Here is a 22110-nt window from a genome sequence, read left to right on the forward strand (position 1 = left end):
GGGGGATGTTTGGAGGTGGTCAGGTGTCTTGCTGACTCATGCTTCTGCCCTCTTACAGCTGAGGATGGGTTCAACCCTGCTGATGTTGACCTCAAATGCAAGGAACGAGTGACGGACAGCGACAGCGAGGGTTCCTTGGGGGATGAATCCGACAACAAGGTGAGTAGGCTGGAAGTACAGTGGTACCTCGCAAGACGAAATTAATTCGTTCCGCGAGTTTTTTCTTCTTGCGAGCTTTTTGTCTTGCGAAGCACGGTTTCCCATAGGAATGCATTGAAAATCAATCAATGCGTTCCTATGGAAACCGCCTTCAGACCAGGTCCGGGGACAGTCTGTCCCCTGACCTCTTCTGAAGGCTGGGGGGGGGGAACAAGGGCTTTTCTTCCCACCACCAGCCTTCCGAAGGCTGTTCTGAAGGCTGGCGGTGGAAAGAAAAGCCCTTCTCCCCACCTCCCGCCCCGCAAGCTCCGGGGACAGGAGGGCTTTGTTGCCGACCGCCAGCATTTTAAAAGCCCCCGAGACAGCGGAGACTTCTCCGCTGTCCCGGGGCGATTTTAAATTGCTGGCGGGTGGCAGCGAAGGCTTCGCTGCCGCCCGCCAGCATTTTAAGATCGCCCGGGACAGCGGAGAAGTCTCCGCTGTCCCGGGAAGGCAGGTGGGGGAGAGCAAAGACTTTTGCCCCCCGCCGGCCTTCAGAAGAGGTCCTGGATCTCTTCTGAAGGCCGGCGGGGGGCGAAAGTCTTTGCTCCCCCCCCCGCCTGCCTTCAAAAGCCGTCTGGGATAGCGGAGAAACGCGCTGCGCTTCTCCGCTATCTCGGGAAGGCAGGCGGTCAGGAGCAAAGACTTTTGCCCCCCGCCGGCCTTCAGAAGAGATCCAGGACCTCTTCTGAAGGCCGGCGGGGGGCAAAAGTCTTTGCTCCCGACCACCAGCATTTTAAAAGAGGTCCCTGGAGATTTCCCTATGGGTTTTCTTCTTGCAAAGTAAGCCCATAGGGAAATTCATCTGGCGAAGCACCTTGAAAAACGGAAAACTCTTCTTGCGAGTTTTCCGTCTTGCGAGGCATTCGTCTTGCGAGGTACCACTGTAAATGAATAAGGGTGCAACTTCCGGGGGGTCTCAGCCTTGCAACATAAAGAGGTTGTGGCAACGAGAGAGGAATCTTTGCTTTGTGGGGGTCTGGCAGTGGGATGCTGCAGAGTGTTCAAAGCACCGCATGCGTCTTCCTTGCGGCAAGCTAAACTCCTGGCTTTTGGCATGGCGTCTTTAGAGGTTTTTAATTACCATTCTGTGTTGAGATGAGCAAACACAAGCACAGTCCTTTGCAGGCAAGGGGCTGGAGCCGAGAGAGGGGGACTTTGCTGCCCTCTTGGTGGAAGTGAGATTCGAAATGCGAACTGTCCTGGTTCAGAACTCATTCCTGTTTTGGGACTTAGAATTGTAGAGTTGCAAGGGATTCCGATGGTCATCTAGTCCAAGCCGCTGCTATGCAGGACTGGCGATGCTGTAAGGAAGAGTATGAAAGCAACGCTGTGGAGGAGATTGCTCACGGGTGTTCGGCAGCCTTCTAACCCTCTCCCCATCTGCTCGCAGGACTTTGGGCGCAAGCTCTTCTCCCCGGTGATCCGCTCGGCTGCGCTGCCTCCTTCCTCCGGTGCCTTCGCCCCCTGCCGCCCGCCACCCCCTCTGGACTTGGAGCCACCCCCGCCTCCCCACAGCCTCGACCAGCAGCCCCCTCCCAAGACGTACGGCTCCTTCCAGCTGGCACCCAGCACCTTCAAGGCCCAAGACTCCCGAGGAGGGCTCCGCCCTCACAACACCCCAGCCAAACGCCTGGAGCCGCGCTTCGAATCGGCGGCGGCCTCTTACCGGCGGAAGCGGGCAGACAGTGCTGGAGGGGGCTCTCAGGCAGCAGCCACAGAGTCTGGGGCGGCCCCCCTGGCCGCCCCTACTCATTCGGTCATCTCTTCACCTGGTGGAATGTTTCAGGCCGTGGTGCTCTCCGATTCCGCCCGCTTGTCCTCGGGCACCGTGCTGGTGACGGCCCCGTCCATGAGCGCCCCGAATGTGGGAGTGATTGGCTACAGCGGCGCGCCCAGCCTGGTCCGCACGGCCTCCACCGTCGTCACCAACGTGGTCAAGCCGGTTAGCAGCACCCCGGTGCCCATCGCCAGCAAGCCCTTCCCGCGCGGGTCAGGGGAGGGGCTCCCGCTGCTCAGCCCCCCTCCCTCGGACGGGGCCACAAAGGCGGAAGGGATTTCTGTGGGGCGCTTCGGCCTCCTCTACGCCGACAAGAAGACTCAGCCGCCCTCGGCGATGCCCGGGATCCAAGCCACGTCGCCTCACCTTGTAGCCGGCCCTCTCATTGGGCAAGGCTTGACCGCTGTGGGGAAGGGGCCTGCCAACCAGGGCAGCGTGGTGACCAACCTCCTTGTGGGAGCCCAAGGCTACGGGCAAGCAGGCAGCGCGGGAGGGGCTGCCGTTCCGGTGACTGTCTTGCCCCCCGGCGCCATTGCACAGCAGCCCTCGGTGCAGTTCATCACGCAGAATCCGCCTGGGCCCGGGCAGAACGGCCCAGTGCCGCTCAGCATCCTGCAGCCTCAGGGCATCCTCTCGGGGGCAGCGGGCAAGGCAGGCGGCATCACTCAGGTGCAGTACATCCTGCCCACCTTGCCTCAGCAGCTGCAGGTGGCCGGGGGAAAGGTGCCAGCGGGAGCGGGTGCTCCTGGAGCTGCCAGCATCCATTTCACTCTTCCGCCAGCCAACGGAAAGGTGATCGCCACACCCCAAGCCATCCCCATCATCCAGCCTGCTCCAGGAAGCAGCAACAGCAATGTCACCGTCATGTCCTCAGCACCCAAAGGTAAGGGCATGGGCCTTTTTGCTTGATAAGCCCTCCGTACCAATATTTTATTTTATTTTATTTTTTAAAAAAGAGAATTGCATCGCATCAGAGGCTTAGACCTCACCTTGCCTAGTCTCTCTGTAATTCCTAAGACTGATTGAGAATGTTTCCTGGCTAGTTCATCCATGTCCCATGATGAAGTGCAGAAAGACATTCATTTTCATTTATGGATCTCTCATCCCTGGAGGGTCACCGCGCCCCAAAGCATTACACATTTTAGAAGCACCAGGTTCCAGCCGTTTTTAATACATGAAGGGGTTTTTACCTGAATCTCCTGCCACCTCTGTGTTAACGGAGCTCACCTACCTGTTAGTGGTGACGGTGTGGGTCACCGTTTTGTACGGCAGAGTTCACTTCTGGTCCCTGGGCAAGCAAGAGGAGGCCGGCCGACAAGAATATGCACATTGGCTCTCCCTGGTGTAAAAGAGCCAAGAAGAGCCGTGCTGCGTTGGGCCAGGGCCCTATCTAGTCCAGTATCCCATTTTCCATGGCTGGCAAGAGCCATGTGCCTTTGGGGAGCCCCCAGTGCAAGGCATGAGGTCAATTGGCCTCTCCAGAAACATGTGTAGTATGTGGCCATCACAGCTAGTAGCCCCTGATAGCCTTTGCCCTCCATGAATTTGTCTAACCCCCTCCCCCAACTGCTGCCCTTTAAAGATTACAGTGAAGGTGCCTGCCTGATGCCAGCAGGCAGGGAGCTCCACCGTATGGGTGCTGCCACCCTGGAACATTTGATTCCTTGCAAATGGGAAGCAAGCATTACGTGGCCTCTGTCACGGTGCCAGTTCTGTGGATCAAAGTGGTTGGGCGGCCACATACAGGGTAAGGTGATCTTGCAGGAAAACGGTAGAATTACGTAATCCTTGATCGATCTTCCAAACTTGAGAAGCCCCAAACGTAGCTTTCCTCCTAGGGAGAGGTGCTTTTGTCCTCCCGATAGTTGCCCTGTCCTGTGCCTTTCCCAGGTCCTCAACATCCTTTATGAGATGTGGTACCCTGGTAGCTCAGCTCAGATGCTGGGCTTTTTGAGATCTGCAAACTGACCTTGTTGTGTGCGCCTCTCTTCTCTCTCCCTCTCTCCCCCCCAGTTCAGTCAGTGTCTCCAGTTCAAGCTCCATCTCCCGGCACTTCAACCCACCTTGTGTCTGGGCAGGTGGTGCCCCCTGCTGGGCTCCAGGTACAAGGCAAGGTCCTGGTGCCCATGGCACCCCCACAGGTGACGGTGCGCACCTCCACTGCCACCCAGCTGCCTCTGGTGACCCCACCTTTCCCCGTCCCGGTGCAGAACGGGAGCCAGCCAGCCAGCAAGGTTAGTTAATTGGGGGGGGGAGGGGGCTGTGCTGGGCACCTTATGCGATGGGTGAAGGTGGTGCTATCTGCTAATTGTGAATACTACGCTTGGCATAAATGCTGAAGGACTGTCATATAATAATAGTATTAGTAGTAGTGGTAGTAGTTGTTGTTCTGGCAGCTGCTATTATTACTTTCTTGCACAAAGGGTGGGTAGGTGGTCAGTTCATGGAGCAGTAGATAAGCCTAGGGATGGGGGTTTGAAATTACCTCCACGTAGGAGTCTTTCTTCCCTGTCCTCTGCATATCCTACTTAGGTCACCCTCTGGGTTTCAAAGTCCAGGTACTTCCCTTGAACCGCAAGGTCTTTAATTCATGGCATGTAAAAAACAAACAAACCCCAAACTTTCTATAAGATACCTTTGGCTAGTACAGTTCTTTCATTTGTTTTTGACACTTGTATTCCCCCTTTTCCTTGGCAAGTAATGTAATCAAGTTTCTTTGAGTATATTGTTAACGTAGTACAACGTGGGGAGGAGAGCAGAGCCTCTTAATGTTGTGTAGCAATGCTTAATTCAGTTGCTCATTCTATAAGTAAAGCAAAGAAAAACTCAACCCAGTTGAAGGATGGCACTCTGCTGTAGGGCCACAGGCATCCTGCGAAACTGGAGGATTGAAACTTTGGTACAGGGTGCGTTGCTTCGACTGGAATGCTGAGAAAACTCTGCTTTAATCTCTTTCTTTCTGGACAAGTTTATCAATTTCAGGATTGTGGGGAAGGACTTTAAAAATGAAGGAGAGATAAAACTAGAAGGCGATTGGTGGGCCCAGACGGTTTCTTCCTCACAGCTCCCTGTCCCTACTGATCACAGGCTGCAGTTCCCACTCGCACTTCAATGCTCCTTCCTCTTTTCCAGTTAGGGTGTCTAAGGCAGCATAGGTTACATGATTACTGTTCCTACTACTGCAGATGTTGAATTCTGACAAATCAGACCTGAATGGCATGTGGAAACAGTGTTTTCATGATGTTGGTTGACAGCTCTGATTGACAGGTCTGCCTGGCCACCCCGTCTTTCTGCTTTTCCAGATCATCCAGCTCACCCCGGTGCCCGTGGTTCAGCCCCAGCCTTCCTCTCAAAGCAGCGCCACCTTGGTTCCACCCCTTAGCCCAGCTGCTCTCCAAGGCACTGTGGCCACTGCCGTCATGGGCTCCCCAAGCCAAACCCAGAAAGTCCTCTTGCCCTCCTCCACCAGGTACAGACCCACCCCCGTACTGATTGGCTATGCCAGATCCTGGGGGCACCCTGCCTAGCGGGTGGGGAAGGTGGCAGGGGTGCGATCTTGTTCATTTCAGCATCAGCCACCTCCTTTGCTATAACACACTCTCCCCCCTCTCTCTGCCCCCAGGATCACCTACGTGCAGTCAACAGCTGGGCACCCCCTCTCCCTGGGCACCTCGGCCTCCCACACACAGTCCAGCGCCCCCCCGGCCACACCTGCCACGACCTACGTTCAGTCCCCAGTGGGCCCTGCCCCCATGGCACTGGGTTTCACAGCCATTGGGCCGAATGGGCAGGCCATAGTGCAGCCGCTGCTCTCAGGTAAGGTTGGCAAGGCAGCTGGGGCGGGGGGTGGATGGGGCCAGGCTGGATGGATGCGCTTGGCCAGGGGCATGGAGGCAACGAGAGATGGCGCCAAGGGTCGACTGGCTTGCCTCTGATTCCACTGCCCGTTCTGCTTCCTGCAGGTCAGAACCCTCTGCTGGCTCCAGGGCAAGTGGTGTCCCCACTGCAGAGCCCCCAGCTCCCGGCGTCCTGTGCTGGACAAGGGCAGGTCATCACTGCCATCTACCCCAGCCCCACGGGGACCAGTCCTGCTCAGCCCACCAGCCACGGCGTGGTCTACACGGTGGCAGCCACAAGCACCGTCACAGTCTCCTCTCCTACAGCCATCCTGCCCAAGGGGGGCAGCAACACCCAGAGCCCAGGGGGCCCCAACCAGGGCCTGATTTCCACAGGTACGGGGTGGGTGGGTAGCAGCAGCAGGGAAGCCCCACCTGAAGGTGGGGCTTGACCCAGAGGGAGGAAATTGAGAAGTAGGGGAGGCAGCCAGGGCTAAAAGAAACAAATTGTACACCTAGGCTGCAGTTTGTAATCCCCACAAATGTTGCCCATCGCTTTACATCATAAGGAGTAGAAATCTTGCTATTTTTAAAAAAATGTGCATTCCACTATAGTTCATTCCATTATAGTGGAATTTATGAAAAAGAATATAAAACAAAACTGCATGATAATACCATGACAACAGAAAAAGTGTAACGAGAAAGATTGGAAGTTTTTTGGAAAAAAAAATTTTATTTGATAGCTATAATGTCAGATAAATCTTTGGTCTTTTTTTCTTTTTATCATTTTTTTGTCTTTGTTTCAAAATTTTTCTTTCTTCCCCTTTCTTTTCTTTTTTTTGTAATTAAATCTGAAATACTTATCTTCGTTGTATGTTTGTTTGTTTGTATGTTTGTATTTTAAACCAATAAAGATTTATTTATTTTTTTAAAGTGTGGGGGGCACTCCTGCCTGGCAGCACTATGTTACTGTGGTGCTGGATCTGCTCGGATCCTGAATTAGGTGGGCTTTTTTCCCTTTTGTGCGTTTCTGACTTGACTCTAACCAGCTTCGTTTTCCCACCTCCCTCCTACTAGCTACCCCTGCCGCTCCTCCAACAGTTTCCCGACCTCAGCGGCCGCCGCTCAAGCCCCTCCAGAAGGTGAAGGCCACGATCGCCAGCATCCCGGTCGGCTCTTACGAATCCTCCCCCTCGCCGGGTCTGGCCCGGCCCCCCGGAGGGCAGCAGCAGGAGCCCGGAGGGTCGCGATGCTACCGGGAGGCCGAAGCCGCGGGAGAAGCCCGGACTTTGCGGGAGGCGGGGCCCCAGGAGCCGCCTCTTTCCCCTGTGTGCCGGGGCAGCGAACAGAACCCCCCGCCCAAAGCCCAGGATCTGAAGCGGGAGTCCTGGGAGCCGGTGTCGCCCCCGTCTCCCCAGCAACCTCAGGTCACGGAGGCGGCGCCCGCGGAAATCTGGAGCCAGCGGGAGGCAGGAGCTGGCGAGGAGAGGGCGGTCCGTGACCCTCCACTGGGCAGCAAAGGGACCGAGACGGTAAGAAGGAGACAGGAGGCCTTTGCACAACCTGTGCTTCCAGCACTTGGAAATCCCGCAACCGTCTTTGCCAACCCAGCCCCCACCTCCAACATTTCACTAGGGCAGGCGGAAACTGGAAAAGTCTTCCACAAAGTCTCCAGCAGAAGCTCCAAGGAGATGGTTCTGTGTCAGGGGAGCACAGCCACTGAGAATGCCTCTCTCTGTGCCAGCCTTGAACAACATACGTTCCCCCCCCCCGCCAATGTTTTTGCCTACAATTCCCATCAGCCCCAGCCAGCATGTCCCTGGAGATTTCCCCAAGTTGCGGCCTGAGCATCTCCTGGAGACTTTGGAAGATCTTCCCAGTTTTCACCTGCTTTCACCCAGTTTTAAGCTCACGAAAGCTTACAGGGTATTGAACATCGGGATTGAGGCTTCTGGGCTGTGCATTTATATAATAACCTCCCGCACATAATCATCTTGCCTTGCGAACCAAGCAAAAGGGTCTCCCCACTAGTAGTTCACCTCCCCATTTGCCAGCCTTGCTGATCTGCCTCCATGTTGGCCTGCCCTCCTTCTGAATGCCTCTTCCCAGCTATTCTCTGGTAGTAAAACCCTATTCCTTTCTTCCCCAGGCCCTCAAGTTCTCCACTTCCCCGGACTGGAGAACGGCTGGTGCTGAGGGCCGCAGTGAAGCGTCTGCCCCATCCGCAGGCCCGCTGACTTCCTCGCTCAGCCCTGGCCCTTCGAGCTCCACGGAGGCCCCTAGAGGAGGCCCCTCGACCCTTGCTCCAGCAGCAGCAGCAGCCTCCACATCCGAAGCAGCGCCTGAGCAGAAGGAGGTCCCTGTGGGGAAGAAAGTCAAGGTCCGGCCTCCGCCGCTGAAGAAAACCTTCGACTCTGTCGACAAGTGAGTGATTGGGGAGCTGCAGGAAAGGGTTGCCAAAGACCTAAAGCACAGGCAGCTGCTATATGCAGAGTCAGATTATTAGGTCCAACCAGCTCAGAGTGGTCTGCACTGATTGGCAGTGGCTGTCTGGGGTTTCAGGCAGGGAGTCTTTCCCTGGAGATGTTGAAACCCAGGACCTTTTGCATGCAAAGCAGATGCTCTATCCCCAAGTTACATCCCTTCCCCAGGAGTTACGTTTTGCAAAGTGTGTTCTGGGGTATCTGGAGTTCTTCATCAGGAGTTGCCGAACTCCCCCCTCCTACCCCTCAAAGGCAGCTTGCTTGCTGATACCATAATAATAATAATAATAATGATAATGATAATTTTATTATTCACATACCAGTTGGCCATTCATGCTGGTTGTATTTATATTATATGTATTATCACATGGTTCTCCTAGAGTCATAGAACTGTAGAGTGGGAAGGGGAACCCTGGGGGTCATCCAGTCCAACCCCTTGCAGTGCAGGAATCTACGCTGAAGCATCCATGAGAGATGGCCATCCAACCTCTGCTTTAAAACCTCCAAGGGGTCCATAACCTCCTGAGGGAGACCGTTCCACTGTCAAACAGCTCTTAATGTCAGAAACTTCTTCCTTAGTCGGAATCTCCTTTCCTTTAACTTGAAGCCATGGGTTCAGATCCTACCCTCTAGAGCGGGAGAAAATAGGCTTGCTCCATCCTCCATGTGACAGCCCTTGAGATATCTGAAGATGGCTTCTCTTCCAGTTAGAGCTTCCCAAACAAGCCTGTGATGTAGACTAGGCTGAGAGAGAGTCCCTGGCCCAAGGCCACCCAGTGAGTTTCATGGATGAGTGGAGATTTGAGATTTGTTCTCCCAGATGTTCTGCCCCTGCAGTGACATGGAGCCAGGGAGGTTCTGTGGCAGTGCATTCTAATGTGCAAAGAACTCTGTGCAGCTAGGAAGCTTGGGAAGCTGCAGACGCCAGGGGGGAGTTGAGCTTGGTTTGGCACGTGTGAAGGCTGCTTTCCGTGTCACTCTTTTCCACACAGCTGTTGATGCTTGTGCCGAACTAACAGCCCAATTCCAGAAAAGGCACGCGCCTTCGTAATGTGCAAATAAGTGTGCAAAGTGCCCTGTTTTGGTCTGAGCTCACACGTCGGTAAGAGAGTACGTGCCGCATCGCATCCTGCAGAAACACACACGTTGGTTAGCACTCTCTTGTGGAACGGGCGGTGTTGCAAGTTAAATTCACGGGTGAAGGCGGCCTTTTCTGTAGACAAGGTTTTCCACAAAGGCTTGTCACTGCTGGTGGAGGGACCCTAGAGGAAAGCACTGGCCTTTTGAAGAGCAAAGCACGAGGAGGCTGCTGGGTTGGGGGGGTAGCGTGTGTGTTGGGGGGGATGTTCTGCGGGAGCCCCTGACTGCACGGTGTGACCCACACCCTGTCCCCTTCCCCAGCAGGGTTCTGTCGGAGGTGGATTTTGAGGAGCGCTTTGCCGAGCTGCCTGAATTCAAGCCTGAGGAGGTGCTGCCCTCGCCCACCCTGCAGTCGCTTGCCACCTCGCCCCGCGCCATCCTTGGCAGCTACCGGAAGAAGCGCAAGAACTCCACCGGTAAGGAGCAGGGCAGGGCCAGGAATAGCCTTCTGTGGTAGCGGCTGCTGGCCATTGCAAGTCCAAGGCAACAGAGAGGACAAACACGGAGGAGCAGATGAGAACGGCAGACATAGATATTGTCAGGGGCTGGACGGAGGAGGAATGGTGGTGCCATTCCCCACACTTCTCACGAACCTTCCTGAGAACAGGAGGACAGTATAGACTCAGAGCAGTGGTTTGCAGAAGGACATAGTTCAGAGAATGCAGAGGTGAAAAGCTGGGCAATATTGGAAGAGGAAGCAGATTCACCAGGGGAGAGACAGCTGACAGTGTCTTTGGAGAGCATTCCTGAGTCCCCCTCCCCCAGGACTAGGCGTGCAGTGAGAGTAGCTGAACAGAAAGCTCAGAGACAGAAGCCCAGACCAACTGGCGCAGGGATGATGTAGGATAAGAGAGACGAAGGGGGTGGGACTTGGAGCAATGCCATTATAGGGAAGGCTGCATTCCTTCATCATTCTCTGTGAATTATTGAATAAATTGCTTGGTAAGAACTTTCATCGTTTCTCTGATTCTGGGCCGCCACCGTGGGAGGGATCTAATTCCCCGAAGCCTGACAGATACGGAGGACGGGGTACCATCTGTTCTGTGGAGAGTCTCCAGGCTGGACACGTTTGCCCGGGAGGTTACTGGAGTCGAAAAGCAATGTGGGATATCCACCCCTTTCACATTTCTGGGATAAGGTGGGAAAGGAAGCGTAACTTGTGCTTCCTATTTCCAAGCCCCCCCCGTAATTCTGCATCCTTGGGTTTGATTTGGCGCAGATTTTTTAGGGGCAGGACTTTCCCCTCCCCTGACTTGGTAACACGACTTGTGTGCGGGTGTCCCTTTCAGACCTGGACTCCTCTACGGAGGACCCCATCTCCCCCAAGCGGAAGATCCGGCGCCGCTCCAGCTGCAGTTCGGAGCCCAACACTCCCAAGAGTGCCAAGTGCGAAGGAGACATCTTCACCTTTGACAAAACCGGTGAGTAAGGTTGGAGGGCCGGGGGGGGGGGATGATTGGGGAGAAAAGGTGGCAGTGGAGGAGAGGCCACCTGAGCCTCAAGCAACACTGAAAGGGTCCAGAAATACCCCCAAGCTGTGTACCTGCTTCCTCAGAGGGAGGGTGACCCCATTCAGAGCAGGCAACCTCCCAACTATCCGCTAGCAAACCACCCACTAACATTTAGCCACCCCAAACTTTCTAAAGGGGCATTTTGGCTCCAGGTGCATCATAGATCCTTTCTCAATTTAGGCACAGACACGGAAGACGTACTTGGGGAGCTGGAATACGAGAAGGTGCCGTACTCCTCACTCCGACGTACCTTGGACCAGAGGAGGGCTCTGGTTATGCAGCTCTTCCAGGATCACGGCTTCTTCCCTTCAGGTAAGGAGGAAGCTCAACCTGGCTGACATTGTCCTTGGGGGAGTAGAAGTTTGGACTTTCCTTTTCCTGCAGGGGATTCATCTCCCCCCCCCCCCGGCCCTTGAACCCTTCCTCCACTGCAAGAAAAACGACTATAGTTTTTGGGTTTCAACTGAGCAGCCATTTTAGGGTCCACCAGACAGTCGTGGAAATGTAATCGAGAGCAGCTTTCCTCGTCTGGCGGGTTTTTTTTTTGATTCCCGACTCTCACCAGCCCCAACCACCACGGCCAGTAGCTGGGGATGATGGAAGTTGTAGTCCCAGCAGCTGCTGGAGAGCAGCAGGTTAGGAAAGACACGTAGAACAACTCTGCGTCATCCTCCTACAATCTGAATGGCAGCTTTCAGTTTGGAACAGGAACCGAGACTGACTGTACCCCTCTAGGCTTCTTCTGTATATTTTTTGGCTTTGCTGGCGGGTGGGGTGTATGCCCCAGGTTCTTCACATTGTTAAAGCACTGCCTAGGGAAGAGTTTCTGTATTTGTTCTGTTAGAAAGGGTGGCTGCATCTCTGTAGAGGAATCACACTTCATTCATTCATTCATCCCATCCATCCATCCATTCATATACCCCGCCTTTGAAAAAACAACAATTATTTTAAAAATTGAACATTAATAGAATTAAATCTATCTATCTATGAAAAATATATAAAAACCATACAGATAAAAACAGCATAGCACCGGCCCTTTCATTAAAAGCACTCAGTTCCCGAAAGCCTGTTGGAACAAGTGCGTGGAGGGAGGACAAAGAGGGAGCCAGTCTAACTTCTCTAGGGAGGGAGTTGCAAAGTCTGGCAGCAGCCACCGGGGCAGCCATTTCCCGCATCTCTACCAAGAGTGCCTCTGAGGGTGGTGGGACTTGAGAGAAGGGCCTCCCCTGAAAATCTCAAAACCAGGGAAGGTTCATATGAGGGAATACGCTCCATAGAATTGTATGGTTGGAAGGGACCACAAGGATCTAGTCCAACCCCCTGAGATGCAGGAATCTTTGCCCAATGTGGGGCTTCAACCCATGACCCTAGCATTCAAAACATTTCAGAGAGTACTGTAATATTCCTTAGTCTTTCTCTCTCTGTTTTGTGGCCTAGTTCAGTTCTCAGCATTAGTTTGTAGGCTTTCATTCCCCAGCCGTTCTCCTCCGCCCCATCCTCCTTGCTGCGGCACTCACCACCTTTCCTCTCTTCCTTCCTCTTTGGCAGCCCAAGCCACCGCGGCTTTCCAGGCCCGCTACTCCGACATATTCCCCACCAAGGTCTGCTTGCAGCTCAAGATCCGGGAAGTGCGGCAGAAGATCATGCAGGCGGCCACCCCGACGGAGCAGGCCCCAAGCACGCCGGAGCCCGGAGGCCCCGCCAGCCAGGGCAGCGCTGCGGAAGCGGGGCAGCCTCTGGAGCTGACCATGGCGCAGGACTGTGCGCAAGGAGCAGAGGCCACCTCTGCCGCCACCGCCACAACTGCCCCCCTTCCTACCACAGCTGCCAGTTGGGACTGTAACCAGCAGTCTTCCCCAGGAGGCAGCGGCAGCGGAGGCAACACCAGCAGCAGATGAACAGCCATGAGCAGAGAGAAACAGCCTTGTGGAAAAGGAGTGGGGGGGGATATTGGAGCTTTGCCCCCCCTCACCCGCTGCCATCTCTGTTCGTCCCTCCTGCCCTCCTTCCCTTGCTAAGTGCTTCCCCCATTTTCTGTGCCCCTGCTCAGGGACTGGAAGCAGGGAGGCAGCTGTCCTTCCTATGCAGACTCTTCCCCTTTCTTCTTGCACTCCTCTCCAGCCAGTCTGCTCCGAGAGGGAGGGGCTCTGGACTGCTGCCAGCCCCTTTGCTTCCCCCTCCACCCTAGGACTCGAGTGGTGGTGCTGAAAAACCATTCCAGGACACACAGGCCTTGCTCTCTCTCTCAATGCAGCGGAGACCAGCGACGGGCCGAGTTGGGGGACAGTTTTACAAAGGGCCTTGAGCGATGGACCCGTGCGAAGGGTCGGGTTCCAATTTCAAGGCCCCTCTCCACCCTTTTAATAATGTCAAATATTTTGAGAACCCACATATTCGTTGCTTTTGTGTCCGTAACTTGGGGTGGAGGGGAGAGTCTTTCCCCAGACACACACACACATACACACAGCTGCAGGGGGTCGGGCGGGGAGTTTGCGGCCTCAAGTTCTGGACAGGTTATTGCTTCGGTCGCTGGAGGCGAAGGAAGAAGAAAGCACACCCAGACCGCTGCCGGGATCAGTTGATTATGACGCCCGCTTCTCTTGACCGGTCAAGGCTCTGCGTTGGCAACGAGAAGGAGGGAAGAGGGCGCTATTTGCGGTAGAGACTGCATACAGACCAGCCTAGGTCTGGACAGGAGGTGGAGAGGGGTTTCTGCGAGTGAGGGGCTGACCCAGAACTCAAAGAAGCAAGAGAGAGCAGGTGTGGGTAGCTGGGGGGGGCTCCCCCCCCCGAGCGTGAGTGCCCTGGCGGCCCCACGTCACATGTTGACCATGTGTGTAACCCCTTCTGTATTGGGGTGCTCCCACCTCACACGCTATTAAAGCTCTTTAACAATCCGTTCAGTCGTGGAGTTTTAGTTGCACACATCTTTGGAGAACACCTTCTGGTGGGGGATACGCTTTCCACCAAATTCTCCTGCAAGTCTGGTGCGGAGCGGCACAGAACCCAGCTCCTTCCAAAACCTCCCCTCCAGCATCCTCCAAAGGCTTTTAAGCCTTAAAGGGGGGAAAAAGAGGTATGTCCGAAATGAGTGTATGAGATGAGAAGCCAGAGGGGTTCCTGTGAGCCTTGGCCTTGGGCGCTCTCCCTTCTGCGACACTGCAGTGGCAGAATAAAAGTGTGTATATTTGCAGCAGACTTGTGCAGACTTCAAACCTTGAGGTTACGAAACACGACAGCAGCAGGACGTGGAGTTGGCTGCATAAATTGAGCCCTTTTGTGCATCTGATTTACAGGTCTCTGAGTTGCAGTCCTTGTTCAAAACGATTTTTAAATGGGTCTTGAGTGGCAGGAGAAGGAGGCTGAACAGCAGGTTGCAATCAGTGTAGACTAGGGGTCAGCAAACCTTTTCAGCTGGGGGCCGGTCCACTGTCCCTCAGACCTTGTGGGGGGGCCGGACAATAGTTTGAAGGGGAAAAAAGAACCAATTCCTATGCCCCACAAATAGCCCAAAGATGCATTTTAAATAAGAGCACACATTCTACTCTTGTAAAAAAACACTGATCCCTGGACCATCCGTGGGCCGGATTTAGGCGGTGATTGGGCTGGATCAGGCCCCTGGGCCTTAGTTTGCCTATGCATGGTGTAGACAGTGGTCCCCTCCAAAAACTAGGTTTCTACGTATGAAGAGAGATGACCTGTGGCTGTTTTCAGCCATTTCCTGATAAGGCGGGGCAACTTCTTTTTGTGAGTGGTGAATGGTAGGATTATTGGGTAGGCATTTATAGCGTTACAAGGTTCTGCACCGAGGCTGTGTAATGTTAGCTTGCGCCACATCTCAAACCCTGCTGTGCTGTTGGCATCTGTCTTGTTTTGGAAGACAACGGAAGAGTGTGAGTCGACCGTTTGGAGAGCTCCTCTGCTTGCTGTGGCTTTAAGGAACGATGCAGGACTTGCACCACGGCATTTGACAGTAAGCCCCACCTGTCCATTTAGAGATGAGACCCTGCCCTTCAATTACCTAAAGGTCTGGGAGGGAGCAGCTTTAGGGAGAAGACGCAATTATACAGAAGAACCAGCTTTCTGGATCTGGCATGTGCTCCATCTGATTCAATATTCAACTACCTAGCAAAGATTGCAGGGAACAAAGGAGATATTCCCTGCTGCAGAGACATAACAGGTCCTCCATGGAAGGTTCATGCATATTGGTGGGGAACTATAACTCCCATCATCTGTGACAAATGTCCATGCTGACTGGGGCTGATGGGATTTGGGGTCCCAACGGGAGCTGGAGGGCTACTCGTTCTCCACCGCTGCTATTACACACTGCGGCTAACGCTTTGACAGTTCTATACTAATCCTGTAATTTTTCAAAGTCTGCTTAAGGCAGGCCACCCCCAGAGCAAAGGATAGTGCTTTGGCAAACCTCCATTTTCGTTTGAGAAGTCGCTGCTTGCAAATCTGGGACAAAAAACACACACCCAGTCAGAATCCTAGACTTGGAAAGGACCCCAAGGGCCATCTAGTCCAACCCCCTGGAATGCAGGAATCTTTTTGCCCGGCGTGGGGCTCAAACCCACAGCCTTGAGATTAAGGGTCTCATGTTCTATTGGGTGGAGAGAAAGAAGAAGCCAGTCTTGGAGACAAGAAGCTTTGTGCACCACTTTTATTAAGTAAACATAAGCAAGTTCGCATCAACTTGCCCTGTGCCCAACTTAAGTTTTTGGCAGACGCTGGCCAACAGGCCCCCCCAACCCCACAGTCTCCCACAATCACTTAACAATCTACAGAACTAACATGCTGAAAGGGATTTGGGGGAGAGAAATCAGGATTCCGTGCTGAATACTAGGTAGATGAAGACGTAACAGCTTGGGAGGGAAGCTGTATTTATTGCCTACCCACTTGAAGACCGGAGGAGAGCTGGTGGGAGAGACAGCATTCTAACTTCTGGGGAGATGTCCCTTTGCAGCCACCCAGGCCAGAGCGTGGCTCCATCTTGGCCACAGGCAACAGCATTTGGTCAAGGGCTTTGAGCGTGGCATTCTCCCAGCAGGCAAAGCAGCAGCCGGTGGAGGCCGGGGCAGAGTCTGGCGTAGCCGTTGCGGGTCAGGTGGAGGTAGTCGTACATGTCGTGGTGGCTTATGGTCCCGTCCGAATGCACAAAGCCCGGGTCGACGTTGAGGAAGGAGGCGTTGGGCAGCAGCGGAACCTTTGCCTCGAGCAAATCGTTCACTCTGCTGTTCTTCTCCCGCAAGGGGTTGGGGTTCTTGCCCCGCGGCAGCAAGCCCTGCGTCGGAGAAGATGTGAGCCGATTAGAAAGCAGTGCGGACCTTACGCCAGGGTTTCCCGAACTTGGGGTTGTTTTGGGACTACAGTTCCCATCATCCCTGACCACCACTCCTGCTAGCTGTGGATGATGGGAGCTGTAGTCCAACAGCAGCTCCCTTAAACCTTCATCCCTCCCAGCAGAGCAGTCCAGCCCAGACACCCTCGACACTCACCAACACCACCACGCGGGCCTGTGGTTGCTGCTGATGGATGACCCGCACAATGGCTTCTATGCCGCCAGCCACCTGCTCGGCAGTGTGGCCGTGGTTATTGGTGCCCACCCAGACGACCACGATCTATGGGTAAAAAGAGGGTGGGGGGAATCAGTTTCTCTTGGGGAAAGGAGAGGTTGCTGTCGCAGCCTAAAGAAGGCCACCCGCATCATTAGAACAATCATTTTCTCCTGTAGCTGAAGATTCCTCCCTGCAGGGATGGAATGTTGCTGTACTACAACTCCCATCAACCTCAGGTTCCCCATCCTGCTTTTAAAGCCACAATTGGACTCTCTTTTCTCAGCAAAGGTGGACAAAGGTGGAGTCTCCCCCCTAACCAGTGGTGGCAGCAACAAACAGTTTGGGGATGCGGCAATTGGGGCGAGCTGTGAAGGGGTGGGTTTTTGGGGGGTCAAGGTGCAAAGGGAATGGGGTTAGCATTGGGGTGGGATGGGTGAGCAAGGATGGAAGCCCCTAGCCGATGTTTTAAAAGCTTGTTTCAAGTCCTTAGGCCTAGCAGCTATAGGATACAGTGGTACCTCTAGATACGAACGGGATCCGTTCCAGAGCCCCGTTTGCATCTAGAGGTAAACGGAACTAGCGATGGCGCGTCTGCGCACGCACGCGCCGCTTTTCGTCGCTTCTGCGCATGACGTCATTTTGAGCGTCTGCGCAAGCGGCAAAACCCGGAAGTAACGCGCTCCGTTACTTCCGGGTTGCTGAGGAGCGCAACTTGAACGTGCTCAACTCGAAGCATATTTAACCCGAGGTATGACTGTATGCTTTACGAGGTGCAGATAATCTCAGCAAATCGGGAGTAGTCTGAACAGAATTTCCAGTGCTTTCTTCTTCTTCTTCTTCCCAAGGGCTCATTAAATAGTGAAAGCAGATTTAAGCAAAATAAAGAGACATAGGCATATGATGCATGCGTCACAGAAATTGAGTTAAATTTTATTTGCAAAGAGATTATGCAAGAAGGGCTACTGTCGATTTATCTCTATCCTTTTCATCCTCCCTTGTGAGTTTTTGGATACGTCCTTTTGAAAAAATGCCAAAGTACACACACACACACACACACTCCTAGAGGCAGAATAAATTATGCAGAAAATCTGAAAATCTATATGATTTCATGCTAGTAGAATAGAAACAAACCTGACTCTCCTTAAAGATCAGCAATTACTTCCTCATCCTGCTCTATGTTCCCCAATCTCCTCGGATGCTTCCCGTAAGGAGACATCTCTTGGGCAAAGCTTTAGGATCACGGGAGAGTGCTCAATCCCTGGCATCTCCAGCTCTTAAAAGGATCTTGCTGATCAATGCCTTTGAGATCTTGGGAAATGGCAGTCAGTCAGTTCTGGGCTGGATGGACCAATGGTCTGAGTCGGCATAGGACTATTTCATAAAGATTACCTTTGGTCGGATGTGCTGCAACTCCCCATTCTGCAGGCGCCAGAGCACATGCTGGGTGGCATCGCCCCCAATGCCAAAGTTGAGAGCGTGTAGAGGGGAGAAAAGCTCTCTCCAGATCTGTGGGGAGGAGGAAGCGAATCGGCTGTCAGACTATTAAAAGAGAATTCCACTTACCCATCTCGCCCCTTAACAAGTTTCTTTCTGAGCCACCTTACCTCGAACTGGTGCAGCAGCTGCACCAAAGAATCTCCAATGAAGACAACCTCTGGTTCCTTGTCTTTGCTATCAGCAATAAAGCGATGGTGCTGTTTTATGGGGAGAAAGAGGACAAATTTCAAGAGACAAAGCTAAAAAAAAGGAACGTCATTAGGTGGAGAGAGGAAGCAACCCAGGCATGCAGACCAGTTTCAAAATGAGATGCAGGTGAGACTCACTATAGTCTTAAAATATGCCTAACTCCGCCCAGGAGTGCCGCCTTAATCCCTGCAGCGTTAAGGCTGCGCACACACCAATTCTTCAAATCACATTAGAAGCACATTCCTCCCCCTCAGAGAATTCTGGGCAATGTAGGTTACCCCTCACAGTGTTACAATTCCCAGCAACCCTTAACAAACGAAAAGTGCTCAGAGTTCTTTCAGGAGGGAAAATGTGCTTGGAATGTACCTTAAAGTTATACTGGGTACACAGCTTTTGTGCCCTGCTACCGCCAACCATTTCCCGTTCACTTACCACACAAAAAACTGCCATGTATTTACATGCCAAGACATAGAAATGGAAAAAACTTCCCTGTTATTGTCCACCCTGACGGGAAAGGAGTAGCTGAAAAGGAAGCTAAAAGGGGTACCTAACATTCATAAAGCACTTTCCACATCGTAATGTGTGAGGTGGTAGCCAGGCCAAAGGTGAGAAATTAGGCTTAGAAATGGAACCTTCCCAGGGGGCATAAATGTGCCCCATGCAAACTCAACACTCCATTATTGGCCTTCAATTAGTGGGTACATAAGAGTGGGTCCCATCTTCCTTTGCAGCTTCAGGTGAGCCACATTGAAGATACCAGCACCATTTTCTTTTGTAATAATAATAATAATAATATTAATAATAATAATAATAATAATAATGATAAATGTATACCTCGCCCATCTGGCTGGGTTTCCCCAGCCACTCTGGGCAGCTTCCAACAAAATATTAAAATACAATAGTCTGTTAAACGTTAAAAGCTTCCCTAAACAGGGCTGCCTTCAGATGTCTTCTAAAAGTCCGCTAGTTGTTTTTCTCTTTGACATCTGGTGGGAGGGTGTTCCACAGGGCTGGTGCCACTACCGAGATTATGAAGAAAGAAGAGAAAAGTAGGGCACATACAAGGTTGAAATATTAAAAGCAGGCCCTGGCCCTAGCCTGCAAAAGCATCTCCAACAATAAAAGTGTTAATATTTAAGGTGCTCTGTTGGTTTTGCTGCAATAGACTTGACACGGTCTACACTTCTGAAACATTAAAAATAGGTCCCATGTTGATGGTTAAATGAGGAGGTAGTAGGTGGTTTTATCGCTCTGCACCACAACAGCACCCTTTGCAGGGATGGGGCTCCGTTCTGCATCCTTCTCAGGATTAGCACATTGGCAATTCTGGCCTAGCACACAAAAAATGAGCACACAAGCAACTGTACACTGCCCGAGGACCACCATGCACTATCGCCTCCACTCTAAGTCATTTGGGGTTTCCCTTGTTGTTTTCCACTTTGGGAGAAAAAGTGGGTCACAAATACTAAATGAAAACTGCAAAGGAAGGGCACTGAGTGACCAAAAAGATCAGAGACAATGAAAACTAATAAGGCGACTCAAAGAGCCCAATGGGGCAAGTGAGAGGCAGGAGTCTACTTCAGGTCTTTTGTCTGTTTCACAGATGGTTCATTCATAAGGATGTTCCCTCCCCTTTTCACCTTTGCTTTGTTTTTTAAAATGCTGCACGTGAACCTGCTTTCTTTTGCGGGAGGGTGCATGCGTTTCAACCTAAAAATACAAATCTTTTGCAAGCTTTTCGAAGCTGATAACTGTGATTGCCACCATTTGGAGACATGCAAAAGCAAACCCTGGAAAATGCAACTGCACCCTCCCAAGGTGGAAAACTATTTTCTCCCCCCCACAACCCCCCTCCTCCTTGCTTTGTTCTCTACAGCCCGCCGTCCTCCCAATGGGCCACAGAGCCAGCTGGGCCTCTCACCAGGGACATCCATCGCCCATCCCCTTGCACATCAGTGACTGGGGTCGGGGTGCTGGCTGGGTTCTTGTCGCCGTCACTCATGGTCCCTTGTGGCTCCTGGGAAGGCGAGAGCAAGAATGAGACCTCACACAATGAAAGCCCCCCACCCCTGTCCCCGCCCCACCTGCCCTGCACAGGGGACTGCACTACCTAGCCAGGGAAGGGAGGGGACTGTGCACACAGCACACAGTCCAGGAAGGCTGATTGCACGCCTGCAAACCTCTCCCTCTGACCCTCCCGTCGGCGTGAGTGGTTCAGTCCTTTCTCATCGGCTTCACTATGAATCGACAGTCCCATTTCTCAAAAAAAGGGGGATTGGTCTTATGCCATTGGTCTTTCTTGTTCGGGATCCTCCCGCTTCAAAGCAGACAGTATTAGGCAGCGTGATGGTAAAATTATATTTTGTGGGAGTGGTGGCGAGGGAAATACCTAGGAAGCAGGACATAAGACTAATTTTCCTGCAGGCTCCCCTTTTGATACAATAGCTCTGTCCACTGCTTCCCCCTCTGTGTAGCGCATAGTGGTACAATCCTCAAGATCGAAAGATGCCCCCTCAAAGCGAGTGGGAAATACCAATAAGCATAATGGGGGAGGAAAGCGGTTTGCCCACAGAACCTTCCCCAAGCTTATGTAATGAGTCAAGGCTTCTGCCTACCTTTTAAAGCACTCTTACTGACGAGCGGGAGTTAGGTTTCCTCAGGCGAAGGGAAAAGCGAGTTTGCCCGATTTCCCCCCCCTCTCGTGTGTAGTGGTTCGCTCTGACCTTATCCGCTCTACGCTTGATACAGGCAGTACCATTTGAAACGGAGGGGGGAAATACTCACGGGGTTGATCGGAAAGAAGCCAGTTGGTCCAACCCTTCAGCGGCGGGAGGAGCCCCTTTCGCCGCCGACTGACTTGACGCTCAAGCCGCCTCAGCTCCGCGCTTGGAAGCGGTTGCTTGTGCGGCCTCGGCGGAACCATCTGACCCCGTCATTTGAGGGGAGGAGGATGCATTCCTTTCGCCACTCCCCCATCTAGTGAAGGAAATGGTACCGCTGTTCCATTCATACTGCGGCTGTTCCTGGTACCCTCCCTTCCCCGACCGGGCTGTGCTCTGCATCTCCCCTCGGCTGCTGCTCCCTCGGTGCCCCGTTATGCATGCATAGCCAATGGGCGTCAGCAGTTGGTGCAGGCAGGATTTATAGAATCAGAGAGTTGAAAGGGACCCCGAGGTTCATCTAGTCCAGGATCAAACCTGCAAGCTTGGCAGTATCAGCATCATGCTCTTCTTGTTGTTGTTTAGTCGTTTAGTCATGTCCAACTCTTCGTGACCCCATGGACCAGAGCACGCCAGGCACTCCTGTCTTCCACTGCCTCCCGCAGTTTGGTCAAACTCATGCTGGTAGCTTCGAGAACACTGTCCAACCATCTCGTCCTCTGTCGTCCCCTTCTCCTTGTGCCCTCCATCTTTCCCAGCATCAGGGTCTTTTCCAGGGAGTCTTCTCTTCTCATGAGGTGGCCAAAGTATTGGAGCCTCAGCTTCAGGATCTGTCCTTCCAGTGAGCACTCAGGGCTGATTTCCTTCAGAAGGGAGAGGTCTGATCTTCTTGCAGTCCATGGGACTCTCTAGAGTCTCCTCCAACACCATAATTCAAAAGCATCAATTCTTCGGCGATCAGCCTTCTTTATGGTCCAGCTCTCACTTCCATACATCACTACTGGGAAAACCATAGCTTTAACTATACGGACCTTTGTTGGCTTCATGCTCTAACCCAGTAGTTTTCAACCAGTGTGTTGCCATGGCACCCCGAGGTGCCTTGAATAATGGTTGGGTGCCACAGGCACCACTGGCCTCCATCCCTCTTTTCATCTCTCCTCTGATTCTTTCTCGTGTCTCTGCATCCCAAAGGCTTGCACATCAGTTTGTTACAGCAGCCTTGGCTACAAGCTCCCCAGGGCAAATGGGAATGGTG

At 52.9% G+C, this 22110-nt stretch overlaps 2 protein-coding genes across 9 annotated transcripts in view; one reads left to right on the forward strand and one right to left on the reverse strand.

The window, feature by feature from the left end:
• The window catches only part of CIC (capicua transcriptional repressor), a 50047-nt gene extending 36202 nt beyond the window's left edge, over positions 1–13845 (forward strand). For 2 of the 5 annotated variants that reach the window (XM_053397924.1, XM_053397925.1), the window contains exons 10-21: positions 59–159; positions 1592–2861; positions 3992–4212; positions 5281–5447; positions 5601–5794; positions 5941–6210; positions 6892–7346; positions 7964–8238; positions 9699–9853; positions 10727–10858; positions 11129–11260; positions 12497–13845. In XM_053397924.1, the coding sequence (XP_053253899.1) occupies positions 59–159; positions 1592–2861; positions 3992–4212; positions 5281–5447; positions 5601–5794; positions 5941–6210; positions 6892–7346; positions 7964–8238; positions 9699–9853; positions 10727–10858; positions 11129–11260; positions 12497–12846 (3722 nt within the window). In that variant the 3' untranslated portion in view covers positions 12847–13845. Of the gene's footprint in view, positions 1–58; positions 160–1591; positions 2862–3991; positions 4213–5280; positions 5448–5600; positions 5795–5940; positions 6211–6891; positions 7347–7963; positions 8239–9698; positions 9854–10726; positions 10859–11128; positions 11261–12496 lie in introns of those variants that run through there. The other 3 variants (XM_053397926.1, XM_053397927.1, XM_053397928.1) reach the window with 3 other exon arrangements.
• A 1754-nt stretch (positions 13846–15599) lies between these two features.
• On the reverse strand, positions 15600–21154 carry PAFAH1B3 (platelet activating factor acetylhydrolase 1b catalytic subunit 3). 4 transcript variants are annotated; one of them, XM_053397930.1, is made up of 6 exons: positions 20980–21154; positions 20117–20212; positions 18114–18203; positions 17899–18015; positions 16450–16572; positions 15600–16235 (listed from the first exon to the last, which is right to left on the reverse strand). In XM_053397930.1, exons 2-6 carry the CDS (start codon positions 20195–20197, stop codon positions 15969–15971), a joined length of 678 nt encoding a protein of 225 aa, XP_053253905.1. In that variant the 5' UTR covers positions 20198–20212; positions 20980–21154; the 3' UTR covers positions 15600–15968. The 4 variants fall into 4 exon arrangements, with proteins under 4 accessions (XP_053253905.1, XP_053253906.1, XP_053253907.1 ...); XM_053397931.1 differs by lacking the exon at positions 20980–21154 and adding an exon at positions 20829–20941; XM_053397932.1 differs by lacking the exon at positions 20980–21154 and adding an exon at positions 20585–20609.
• Between the last annotated feature and the right edge of the window lie 956 nt (positions 21155–22110).

The sequence above is a fragment of the Podarcis raffonei genome, chromosome 8, assembly GCF_027172205.1.
Source record: "Podarcis raffonei isolate rPodRaf1 chromosome 8, rPodRaf1.pri, whole genome shotgun sequence".
NCBI lineage: Eukaryota > Metazoa > Chordata > Lepidosauria > Squamata > Lacertidae > Podarcis > Podarcis raffonei.

Excerpts from the sequence above, each read along its gene's own strand:
- PAFAH1B3 (XM_053397930.1), bottom strand. The coding sequence starts at position 20,197 with ATGAGTGACGGCGACAAGAACCCAGCCAGCACCCCGACCCCAGTCACT. Across the intron at positions 18,204-20,116 it reads ATGGGCGATGGATGTCCCTG|CACCATCGCTTTATTGCTGA; the intron begins GTGAGAGGCCCA and ends CCCATAAAACAG. Across the intron at positions 16,236-16,449 it reads AGGCCCGCGTGGTGGTGTTG|GGCTTGCTGCCGCGGGGCAA; the intron begins GTGAGTGTCGAG and ends TCTCCGACGCAG.